The 12,065-nt window shown below is 44.8% G+C and overlaps 1 protein-coding gene across 1 annotated transcript in view; it reads left to right on the top strand.

The window, feature by feature from the left end:
- The window catches only part of SLC7A13 (solute carrier family 7 member 13), an 87,269-nt gene extending 75,703 nt beyond the window's left edge, over positions 1-11,566 (top strand). The window contains exons 5-6 of the mRNA XM_019549873.1: positions 7,973-8,036; positions 11,357-11,566. Of these exons, the coding sequence (XP_019405418.1) occupies positions 7,973-8,036; positions 11,357-11,364 (72 nt within the window). The 3' untranslated portion in view covers positions 11,365-11,566. The remainder of the gene's footprint in view (positions 1-7,972; positions 8,037-11,356) is intronic.
- Positions 11,567-12,065: the final 499 nt, after the last annotated feature.

Here is a 12,065-nt window from a genome sequence, read left to right as displayed (position 1 = left end):
GTGGTTGGCCTTCCTGACTGCATCCCCACACTGCCGGCCCATTTTTATCTTGGCATCAGTGATGACTTAGGATCAGCTTAACTAAAGGTACAGAGAGAAGTGACAATTTTTGCTCCATCCGACTGCTGAAAATGCTCTACAGCTGTGACAAAATACAGGTGCATGGCTGCAAAGCACTTTACAAAGGCCTGATCCAGTGACAGTCTCAACCTTGACTACACAGCTCAGCTGACACAGCCCAGCTCTGCTCCCAGCTGTTTTCAGAAGCGGTGGGGGGGGAGCAGAGGAGGCTCATTGTGGGGGTTACCCAGGCAGTGCTGGGGAGTGGGGTGGGTAGATTGGAGCCCTCCTGAGGTGGGGGGCTCCAACTTCTCCCCCACTCCAGCATGGCTGGGGAAACCCCAGAATGAGTTCCCACTGCTCCCTTTGGGCCTTCTGTGATGTGCCATGAGGTAGACCCAGGAGTTGCACTTCTGTCTGTGCCTTCTGGGTAGATGGCTAGAGATTATGCACTGCTGCTCTTTCCTCCCTCTCTTCTTACAGAAGAAAATGATCAGCTTGTGTGAGTGGCTGCTTCTCCCTCCTTGTCTAAGGCTGCCAGATCACTTGGGGTGGGCCAGCATATATGTTCCTTTCTTCCCCTCAAGCTAACTGCTTGTTCCTTAAAGTTATTGGAGCACTTGTAATACTAAAACTGGTTCTAGCTAACAGCAAAGAAAAAAATTGCCATCATCTCCCTCCCAGATATCTTCTGCTACTGAAAATATTTCTGATCATGTAGTTGATTTTAATTAAGGGCCAGATGCTGATGCCGGGTATCATCTTACTCTATGAGTAGTCTCATGGATTTCCACATGATCACTTGTGTAATTAGGGGCTTCTCAGTAGGCACATCTATATATGCCTACAGATATACTACTGTATAAGCCAGGGGTGTCCAACTGGAGATACGACTGCCACAAGTGGTATGGGCAGCCGACACATGGCACACAAAGGTTAAGGTAAGGGCTGGCAGCACAGTAGCTGATAGCATAGGGAGCAGAAAACCGGGCAGCAGATTGGGGTAGGGAGATCAGAAAGCACAGCAGAACAACAGGCAATGGAAGGGGATCCACATGGCAGTCTGAAAGGATGTAGGACTTAATTTGCGGCACATGTGAAAGGTTGGCCCCCACTTGTGTAAGCTTTGGTTAATAGTTTTAACTTTTAAAAAAAAACATAATATAGGCTTTCTGGCACATACAAAGTTCTGATTGGCAGATGAGTTACAGAGCTGAGTGGTTAGAACATTGATTCAAGAATTCCTAAGGCCCCTCACTAGAGTAGCCTGTATTCGTTTAATGGAAAGGCATCCAGCTGGTTTCTCTTCAGTTCTCTCCTGTGTTTTAGGTTCTTATTTGAGATTTAACATTTTACTTTATGAAGGCATTGATAGTAGATGACCTCTAAATATCAGTTAGATATAGTGATAGACAACATGATAATAACTAGTTCATTATGGTGCAGAATATAAATTATTAGCCTTTCAATAAAGTTGCTGCCTCTTGCCAAAATGGTAAGTGCTTCCTCAGTAAAGAGTGCAGGTTTTGACAGAATTGCTAGTATCACAATGAGCAATCATGGGAATTTTTTTTTCCTCTACTCTCTCTCTATGTTGCAAAGAGTCATTTTTATAAACAAATGACTTCTGTTTATGGCAATTCTTGATCTTTGGAGGAGAAGCCACTCTAACAGGCACACAAAATGTACAACAAATCTTTGTTATAAACTACAGTATACAATTTAAAGGAGATGGTACATGAAATCCATTATTAAATAATAAAGCATGGTCTAAAAGCTATTGTAAGCTGGCGATATATTATGGTGTTTCTTTGTACATTTATCTTAAATGTTGACAACAGCTAACTTGATATCCCATCTTAAAATGGTGTTATAGTTACTGTAGTGGAGCTAAGCATTTATTCCAGTTTGTCAGCACTTAGGTTTTGACAGCTTTCATTACTTTATTTGAATTAAAACCATTTTTTGCTATCCTTTCTGAATTTAGGGAGCCGATTTTTTCCCCTTAAAATATGGGAGCATCACCACACAAGAAAAGTATACCACGTGTGGTAAAACAAGAGGCAAAAATTGTATTAAGATAATGGCTTACATCTTGTATTGAACACAAGGGCTACATGTTTTAGAACCCTGGCTTTTTGTGCTAGCATCTTAACATGACAGTATACAGCAGCTTTTACCATGGAAATGAAGCATCTGCCCTACAGAATATGGCACAGAAGTGAGGGGAAGGGAATATTTGGTCAAGAGAGCAAATGCCTACATTGATGGAAAACAAAGTGGAGAATGGTTTTCAAGGTCTTATTTAAAGGATCTGTAAACAAAAAGTATATATTCTGCCCCAGAACTATTAAGCAGAAGCAGCATTAGATACACAATAGACCCAAAAGGTGCTGACAGAAGTGATAGTATGTTGCATGATCAGGCCCCTGAAGTGCTTAAAAAATGTCCCATTGCATGTTCCAAAGCAGAGCACCTTCATTAATGTCCATCAGCACATACCAGGGGTGGGGCCGTCTTCAGAATGGGAGGGGGAGACGGGAGGGGTGGGAGTTCCATCTGGGGTTTTCCCAGCCTGAGCAGGAGAGTGGGGCAGGTAAACTAAGGTCTCCCTGAGGTTGGGGGGTGCCAATCCACCCTTCAATGCAGGCTGGGCAAACCTCAGACTGAGCTATCTCTGCTCTCTTCCCCTGCCTCCTGTTCTGAAGACGGCACTGGAGCTGGGAAAGGGGGAGGAGGGCTAGGGGAGAGTGGCTGCAGACATGCAGCTGGTCCAAACTGGAGCTCAGTCCCTCAACCTCCTGCACCAAACAGCCAATGTCTGTTGGGCTGGGGGGATGCTGTAACTAATGGCACTTTCTGTGAGTTACAGTGGGGAGCTGCATATCTGTCAGTGCCCAAAGTGTCACATTTCAGAGGCTCCTGTCTTTCAGAGAAAGGCAGTACAGGGAAAATGCATTCAGTCATAATGCTGCCTCCCATTCACCTAAATATTCTGAGGCTTAGAGCTGTGGGCAGAGTTTCCAGGCTCTGGGAGAAGATAGAGAGATGCCACCTCATCCCTATATCCCCAACAAAGCCAACCGGGGCAGTGCTTTCTACATATTCTCTTTCTTTGCCCTCTACTGACTTGTGCTCAACTACTCGTAGCTTCCAGTAGTTCTCTCAGGATATGTCTACAAGTTGCCCTATGGTGATGTAGTGATTCTGGCAGGTCAGTAGAGGGCACCCCTGTGACAAGCCACCCACCACACCGCACCCAATCACGTACCAGGCTCTGAGTGCCTCCATGGGGTACCTCATATCTAGCCAACCCCCTTCCTGGAGTACACCCACAAACCTGGGATTACTGTGCCACCACTGAGGAGTCTCAGTCTGTCTGCAGCCCTGTGCCCCCTGGGATACACAGTCCTTGTAGAACTTCAGGGTGCTTGACCCACTGCAAGAGCTTTGGGTGCTTCCCTTGGCCTGGAGCACAAATAGTAATTTCCCTTAGTCAGCTGGACCAAAGAGACACAAAGACACACCCCTCTTCTTCTCCCAGCCAGTTCACCATACTTAGAACTATGGAGAGCTTTACTGATTACAGGGATTAGGTTTGGGGCAGGATACAGGACAGAGCAATATCAAAGAATAACCGTAGAGCAAACAGTGTGGCTAGGTAGCTGTTGATCACCAGGGATCTGGGTTTTCCATTTTTTCAAGGAAAAACAGAGAAAAACATGGATTTCCCATTTTTATCAGAGAAAATGCAGACTTTCCCTTTTGGCAGAGAAACCCACAGATTTACTCCTTTTGCAAAGAGCTCTGCAGGTTGGTAGAGTTCTAGTATGCAAGAGCTGATTGCAAAAGAGGTGGGAAAATCCTAGCCCTGCCTCAAGGGGGACGGGATGGTAGGAGGAGAGAGGGGCCTGATACTTTTAGTCAGTCCCAAGGCTTAACTCTGGCTCACTTTCCTGCTGGAGCCTGTAAGGTAAGGTAAGAGAGGCTTGCAGAGGCCTGGGGGTGGGAAGCTGGCTGGAGGGAGCTAGCTGGGGCTGAGGAAGCAGGGAGGTGTTGGTGCAGAGTGCCCAGTAGGCAGCATGTGGACTGCCAGCAGTGCTATTGGCCCAAATGGGCTTGGTGCCTCCATGAACCACTTCCCTTAAGGGCCTATAACACTGCTCGTGGTCCATGTGCAGCCAGGCAGGTACTCTATGTCTTTCACTCTCAGGGGACAGAGGGGACTCATGCACCCCAGATGTGTGCATGGGGCAGGCTGCAGGCTTGAGTTCCCACCCTACTTACCAGCCATGGGGCCTCTGCAGGCCCGCAAGCATGACCCAGTGCAGCTGGGAACAGTGGAGCCACAGGGGATCTCCTCATCACCCCACTGCCCTGGCGACATACCTCCTGCACCTGCCACTGCTTTGAGGGACACAGGCCCATGCAGCTGTCCTCACTGCAGCCTTGCATGCAGGAGCTGGGTCACAAGGGCAGCAGGGGAATGAGAATCAGCGAGGAGGTTTTTTGCATAGCTCTGACACTCTCTGCTGCCCCGAGTCACAGGGGGGTGGGGGAAGCAGGGCAGCAGGGAACAGCAGACCCCCTGCTCACCTCTGTTCCCTGCCATCCTGCTTCTCCCCTGCCCACCCCCCCATGATCTGGTGTGGCAGGGAGTGGAGAAACTGCATGAAAAACCTCCTTGCCACTTCTCACCCTTCCGCCCCGCTGCCCCGTGATCTACCTCCTGCATGTAGGGCTGCAGTGAGGAAAGCAGCATGGTATCTGCCCCCCCCCCCAAAAGACCAGCATGAGCAGGGGGTGCATCACCAGGACAGTTTGTGGGGAGGGGATGGACAAGAAGCAGCAAAGAATTCCCATGCAGCCCCACTGTCCCCAGCTGCACTGGGTTAAACCCAACAGGTTCTGGAAGCCCCGGGGGAGGGAAGCAGGGTGGGAGCTCAAGTCCACAGCTTTTACGCCCCCCAGGAACAGATCTGGGGGGTGTGGCTCCCCTTGCCCCCCAGGAATGTGCATGGCAGCAGGGAACTGGCCCTCCCTCTCCCCCAGACAAGCCACCTGTGGCCCTATGCTGCTCCTGGCTGGGGCTCTGGAGCTGCATATTGCAGCCCCAAGCCCCACCAGGGGCTGCAGCCTCAGTACAGATATGGGAGGTGCAGGTCCCTCCTACCCCCATGAGTGTGTGCAGCAGTAGGGAGCTGCCCCGCTGGGGGGGGGGAGCACAGGCCTGTGATCTGGTCAGTAGCCCTGGCAACTGGGGACCCCCTCCAGCATGGCTGGGGGAGCAGGGTCTGTGGGTGGGGGGCAAGGAGCACCAGCAAGGCTGTGGATAGGGAATGAGGGGCACTAGCAAGGCCAGGGGGACTGTGGGGGGCCTTTAATTTTAATCATGGATTTTAGCAGAGAATTTGTGATTTTTATTTATTTATTTTAAATCAGGGAAAACCAGGATCCCTGTTGATCATGCATCTGCTGTACTGCAAGCTATGTATCTAGATAGGTTTCAAGTAGCTTACTCACAAGCATCATCCAGAGGCTGGTTAAGCTTTCCTCTGGAGGCAGGCAGTTTGTAGTAAGACCAGTTACAAGAGAAAAAGGGAGAGAGTGGTAGCTGTTCAGCAGCTCTTCCCCCAACCACCCAGAGCCAAGGGCTCTAGCATGACAGCTCTTTCCTTGCATTCCAAAATGGCTCTGCCCCTTCCAGGAAGAAGGCAGCCTATATAACCCTGTTGTGACCTCATCACTAAGTTCCCACCAGAAGCAGCCCCATTGGCTGATGCCTGGTGCTTTCAAGTGACCTCACCTTCCAGTTCCAATCAAACAGGTGTTTCTGATGCCAGGCAATCAGTTTTAAAAGCAATACTGGTCACCTGGTGATGTGGGCCCCCACTTGCCATGAGGTAAGTGGCCAAACAATAGGGACTTGGGTAACCCAGGCAACCAGATTGACAGACATGTGAGATAACTAGTCACATGGCCTACAGAGGCAGGAAACTGAACAAGGGAGTAGGTTCCCCTTCCCTCAGGAATTTACTTGTCCAGGTCACATAGGTAGAGCTTGTTGCTTAGCAATTACAATGATAGGTAAGAAAACAATAGCAAGGAAAACCTAATAGAAGGATCTGGGAAAAACAAAAACCCCCCGCGCTCACTAGCTGCTGCCAGGTGAGGGGGCAATCCCCACTGCCCCACACTGCAGCAGCTAGTGAGTGTGGGGCTTTTTTTTTTTTAAAAGAACTGGGAGCTAGGTCCTGGTGGGGCAGCTGTGGAGGAGGGGGCCTAGGCTTGTGGGTGGGGGATGGGGGCTTGTGGCAGAGCCCCCCACACAGCATGGGGCAGTGGGGCACAACAGGGATCGTCTCTCTTGCCTGGCAGGACCTGGTGAGTGGAGGCTTTTTTTAAAAAAGAACTGGGAGCTGGGGCCTGGTGAGGCAGCCATTGACATGGCTGGGAGAGAGGGCAGGGGTCAGGGGCCACTCAGGGGGTTGGGGGAGCAGGCAGGGGATGCAGCCTGGTGGGGGTCCCCATGTAGTCCCTTCCCTCCCCTCCTCCAGTCCACCCTGCCCCCTACTTACCAAGACAGAGTCCAGGTCCATCTTCCTGCGGTGGTGAGTGGGGACTGCCTGAATCTCTGAAGCTCTCCAAATCTTTTCTGAATCAATTCAGACAGCTTTGAATTGATTCGGACCTTTTTATTGGTCCCCCAATTCAATTTGGATTTGGAGAGGGCTGAATAGGGCTGAATCTCCTCCAAATTAAATCAGCACCTGAAGTTTCACACAGCCATAATCCCAATCATGCAGCTGGTCCAATAAAAGATATTACCCACAAAAATCCTTGCCTTAACTGAGGTTACACAAATGAAGCAGAGACAGTTGGCAAGTTACTCCAACATCACTTACAAATTTGTTTCCTGTTTCCCAGGAAAAAGGGGTGCTGTAGAGGCCAGTCTGCAAAGAAGTTAGTTCTGGAACTAGACACAATGATGTCTTAATTCAACAAATAGAAATCACCTGAGTGAAGTTCTAGATGCACTGCAATCAATGAAACTTTGGTCACTGAGGTTACAGGCAGAATTCCCATTGATGTCAATGAATCCGGGATTCATCCCTAAATTGTAACCTTTTTGCTTTTTCTGTTAAAGGTAAACACAACTTAACCACTTATTTTTCAATAAAATATCCTGACTTCATGCCACTAATTTCAAGCAGAAACTGATTTACTCCAAAATGCTATAACTCTGCTGTTCAGCAAAGCAATAGAGCCAATTTGGTGACAAGTAGCTTAGAAGTCTTTGTTATTATTCATTACCTGTGTTTTTCCTTTCTTTAAAAAAATCATTTTAGCATAAAAATATGGGTTTGCTGTCGCTATCTTGTTTTTTGTAGATTGGTTTATCATATTCCAGATTTAATAGTGCTCATGTTTGAGCAACTCTTTCAAAAATCTCATTACAATTTTTCTGACACATGGTGCTCTATCCAGAACTAAATTATGGTGAAGAGAATGACAATTAAATAGACTCACTTAACAACCGATGGCCATTTTTGACACTAATTGCTAAAATATAAACTATATTTAAAAATGTTTCTAAGCATCAAGAAGCAAACTCTAATGTGATTTTCAATAAGCAAACCAGTCAGTCATCTTAGGGATAATTCTTCCAAACTCTTGATCTATCAACTACATTTATTCAGCATGATTGCAATTCAGTATTCCAGTACCTATAGTCTGGAATATTGAAACAAGTCTTTTATCAAATGTGCCCAGTTACTTTTATGTGATCTTGCTCACTCATTAAGTGTTGCCAAGATGTGCAGTTTTATTGAGAGTACATTGTTTAATGTTCTCCTTAAAGCTCACAATTCCTGGAAAAGAGAGGGTGTGAATCTCAACTTTAATTTTTTAGGGTGAAAATTTAGCCCTTAAGGTTGCAGACAAATTTGAAGGCTGGCCAGAAGAGCTCAAAAAAGGCTTGGATGACAAATATTCCCTCAACTTTTTTTTATTTATATATCATGCTTATTAAGTCGATCTAATGTTTTTTGGTAGCCTGATGCATGACTTTTGAGCCTTTGAGACTGGCGATCAGGCTCACTGCTTCAAGTCCATAATCTCTCCTTGAATCCCCATGCTGCCTCCCCATTACGCACCAATTCAAATTTAAAATATAAGATTTAGTTTCCAAAGCTCCAGACAACTCTCTCCTACCTATCTGCTCTGGCTCATTGCATCTTACCTCAGCCTATTCATTTAAACCAGCCTCACTGTTACCTGTCTCAAGGGCCATCCCAGGATTGTGAAATGACCTCCCACAGAAACTAAGGACCATCATTACCTGTTTCAAGAGCAAGGCATGCATCTCTGACCTGTCTTCTTTAACATATAGTAAGAAACATATCTTATAGTATGAAGAAAATTCCTGCATTCCTCCTTTTGCCAGAGAAAGAGACCGGAGAACAGTTAGTTATAAGAGCGTGGTTATAAGAATCTGCATAAAATAGACATCCCTGCTCTGACTTTTGTGCTGACCTCCGGCAGTCAGCAATGCTAGGAATAACCGTTTTGTGTCAGTTTGCTAGGCATGTATTATTCATATCATTTGTGTCATCATTCATAGTCCTCCTGAATGTAGAAAGAAGGAATTCTCTCTTCCATGAAACTTATAAACACTAACCCAAATCCATATAACACCATAGCAGCAACAGGATTTTCTCTCCCATAAAAAATGGAAGATTTTAAAAAATAAATTGTTCTCAATTAGAACAGCAGCAACGAAAAATATTGGAAGCTTTTGTAGAATAGCTGCCCAGCTCCTTGGCCACCAGGAGAACTGCTAATGAGCCTGGGGAACAGGGAACCAATGCCCCTACACAGCAGCCCTGAAGCCAGGGACCCTGGAAAGCCATGTGACCGTAGGCTGTTCTTTTATTTTATTTTTAAAGATAAAAGCAGAGCAGCCAAAGTGCATTGTTGAATTTGTCACTGGGTTTTCCTTTGTTTAGAATTGGCCTGTTCAAAATATAGTCAAAGAAATCACTGGGGCAAGATAGGTTTGGAAGTACATGCACTTTAGGATCTAATGCTAAGTCTGAAGCCAATGAGAGTCCTTCCACTGACTTCAATTGGCTTTTAAATCAGGCCCCATGTCATTTCTCCACTTAGCCACCAATTTGCTGCAGCTTACAGAGGGTAGACAAATTACTGAGTTTATTAGAAAAGTCAGGCAAAAATGTTATCTTATGATCAAGCAGCCAGCCTATTTTTTATAGCCTCCAAAGTAAAACAATGTTATAGGTCATTTCAGTTGCAATTATGAAATGCTAGCAGATTTTTAGAAACAGAACATAATTTTTCCTCTCTGGGTGTCACTCAGATTCAAGGAAGCACTTTTACAATTTGTTGGAATAATATTTGGAACTTAATTATGATTGACCTGCTATTAAAATGTCTACAAGATTTTGTTTTGTCTTTGTGTGGTAGAGACTTTGTTTACATACATTTGTATGATTCAGGCAATTCGCTCATTTATAGCTTTATGGATCATTAGTATGTGCTGATCAAAATGGGAGTTGTCAGAATTGATCCTCTAAGTGGATTCTACTGAGCTCAAATTTCCTATTGACCTTCCACATTAAATCATTTTTAAGTACTGCTGCTAGAAGCCAGAACTTGCAGAAACAAAAGTACAATGTGCTAAGGGCCATGGCAGTTTGAGTATATTTAATCTTGATGAGGTAGGGCACTCATCTTGAGAGAAAAATGAATCTGCCAAACTGCAAGTGCTTCATCCATATTTACAACTTGCAAACATTTTACAGCCTGTTTTTGTATTGCATTTCAATACAGTACTCATACTATCATTATAATGGATGCAGCCTACATACAAAATGCAAAGTGAGTAATAACACTGAAGTCTTGAATAATGATTGCCTCGACTATTTCAGTGAATTCTAAGAACATTGGAACCTGAGGCCATCGCTCCAGGCTCATAGACAAAACTGTATCATTTTGCCAACTACTAATCGATTAGCTAGTTTAAACCAGTAGTATAATTTCTCTGAATTGGTCATGGACGATTTATCACAAGAGGAATTATGCTCAAGTAAAAGCCTTCCAAAATGCTGCATTCTGGTTTTTTTTTTTGTTTGGTTTTAAACTTTGTTATAACTATAAAAGCGGCAACATGAGCCTGGACAGAAGTAAATTATGGGCCCAAGTACATTATGACAGTCAAATAAAGTGTTCATAAATAACAATAAAATAAATCTTCAAATTATCAAAAATAGAGAAAGAGATTTGAAGGTGGAAAGAACTGGCATTTTATAAAGGACTAGGAACCGGGATTCCTGTGGTGTCTGTTCCCAGTCCCCTGACACCCAATAAAATCATTTACATTCTTGATCAGTTAATCTATTTTTAATTTGGGAACAACATCAACCACATGAGGCTTCTGTACATCTCAGAGATGTTGGCGCTTAACATTTGTAAAATGTTTTCATAGAAAGTACCAGGACTTCTGACATGATTTCTGGCTAATGTAATTTTTTATTTTAGGGCTATTTCATGGCTTAAATACAGAATACTGTATTAATTAAGTTACTATGATGTGGGAAGTACAAAAAGAAGTAGTGAAGAAAATAATACAACTGAGATGAAAAATATATTTAAAAAATGATATATGTATTTTAAAAGGGTATTTGTATATGCTTTATTCATCATTTTAAAAAGTATTAGTCATCTAAGTCCCTTGGTTGGTCCCTGGGCATGAAGTGAGGCTAGGGCTGCATGGTGGCTGAACTTGCTTTCTGGCAGAGGTGGCTCCTTCTGGCTGCCATCACCACCAGACCCAGCCTTACTGCCTGGGCACATGAGCGAGTCCACCCTGCACCCACTGCTGGGAGCAAGACCTGCCCAGCCATGTGGATGGGATGGGACACAGGTGGGCAGAGAATAGGGATCTTCAGAATAGAATGGGCACAGTAGCATAAAAGTTTCTAATTATGGCTTTCTGGCATTCCTCAGTATTTTTTTTGGGAGGAAATAATTTCTTAATTAAAGGTTAATTCATTCAGTGTCCAATCCTACAAGGTCACAAATTACTTCAGTTATCACTAATAGGCACTGAAAATATTCAGCACCCTACAAGGTCAGTTCCAGATAGAGGATATTAGGACTTCCTCACAGGACTTCTTAAGTTACTGTATAAGGGAGCCCACTATTTCAATAGATAGAATTGTAAGAATGTCTGAACACAAATGATTTGATAAATGAACGATTTTCCTTTCACCAGATTCCTGAAGTACTTTATACCTGATTTTGCAATAGGAGTAATATGTATTAATTATATAACTCCTGGGTTTCTACACTGGTGAAAAGCATATCTTTTCTTGATGGACAAATTGCAAGAAGTCTTGTGCAACACAGTGGATAACCTGACAACAGCATTGGGGAGTTTTCCAAATAGGTTTAGGCAGCATTCAATTAAAATCACAGTTAATTTACCATCCTTTGTCAGTCGATTTCAGGCTCCTTATCTTAATGATCTCTTGTTCTATTTATGCTGTATTGACAAGTCAACAGAAATTAAAAAATCAACAAGGGCTAATTAAGTACAGGCCTTCAAGAAGCTGAAGCGGAAGTGCTCTAACTTTCAAGCTTTATTCTAAGTGCCCAAGGTGAGGTCAAGAGTAAACAGAACACACATATGGCTTTTGGTGGGGTGGGGCGTGGAGCCTGTCTGCATGGGCCAAACTCAGCAAGTAGGTGGGGGTGAGGGGCTCTTGCATGCCTCCCAGTGTGCACTGCAGGCTCCCCAGGCTTCTGAAGTCTCCCAAACAGAGCCGAATGGCCAGTCATCCTTGATTTGCTGCTGGGTATGGGCCACCATGGCCCCTAATCCCCTGCTGTCATGACTTGCACATGCACACCCAAGTTTCACTGGAGGCTGCAGGACATCATAGATTTCATAGACATTAGGGCTGGAAGGGACCTCGGGAGAT

This window comes from Crocodylus porosus, unplaced genomic scaffold (assembly GCF_001723895.1).
Source record: "Crocodylus porosus isolate Cpor-Errol unplaced genomic scaffold, CroPor_comp1, whole genome shotgun sequence".
Classification (NCBI taxonomy): Eukaryota; Metazoa; Chordata; order Crocodylia; family Crocodylidae; genus Crocodylus; species Crocodylus porosus.
This window is presented reverse-complemented; position numbering and strand designations above follow the sequence as displayed.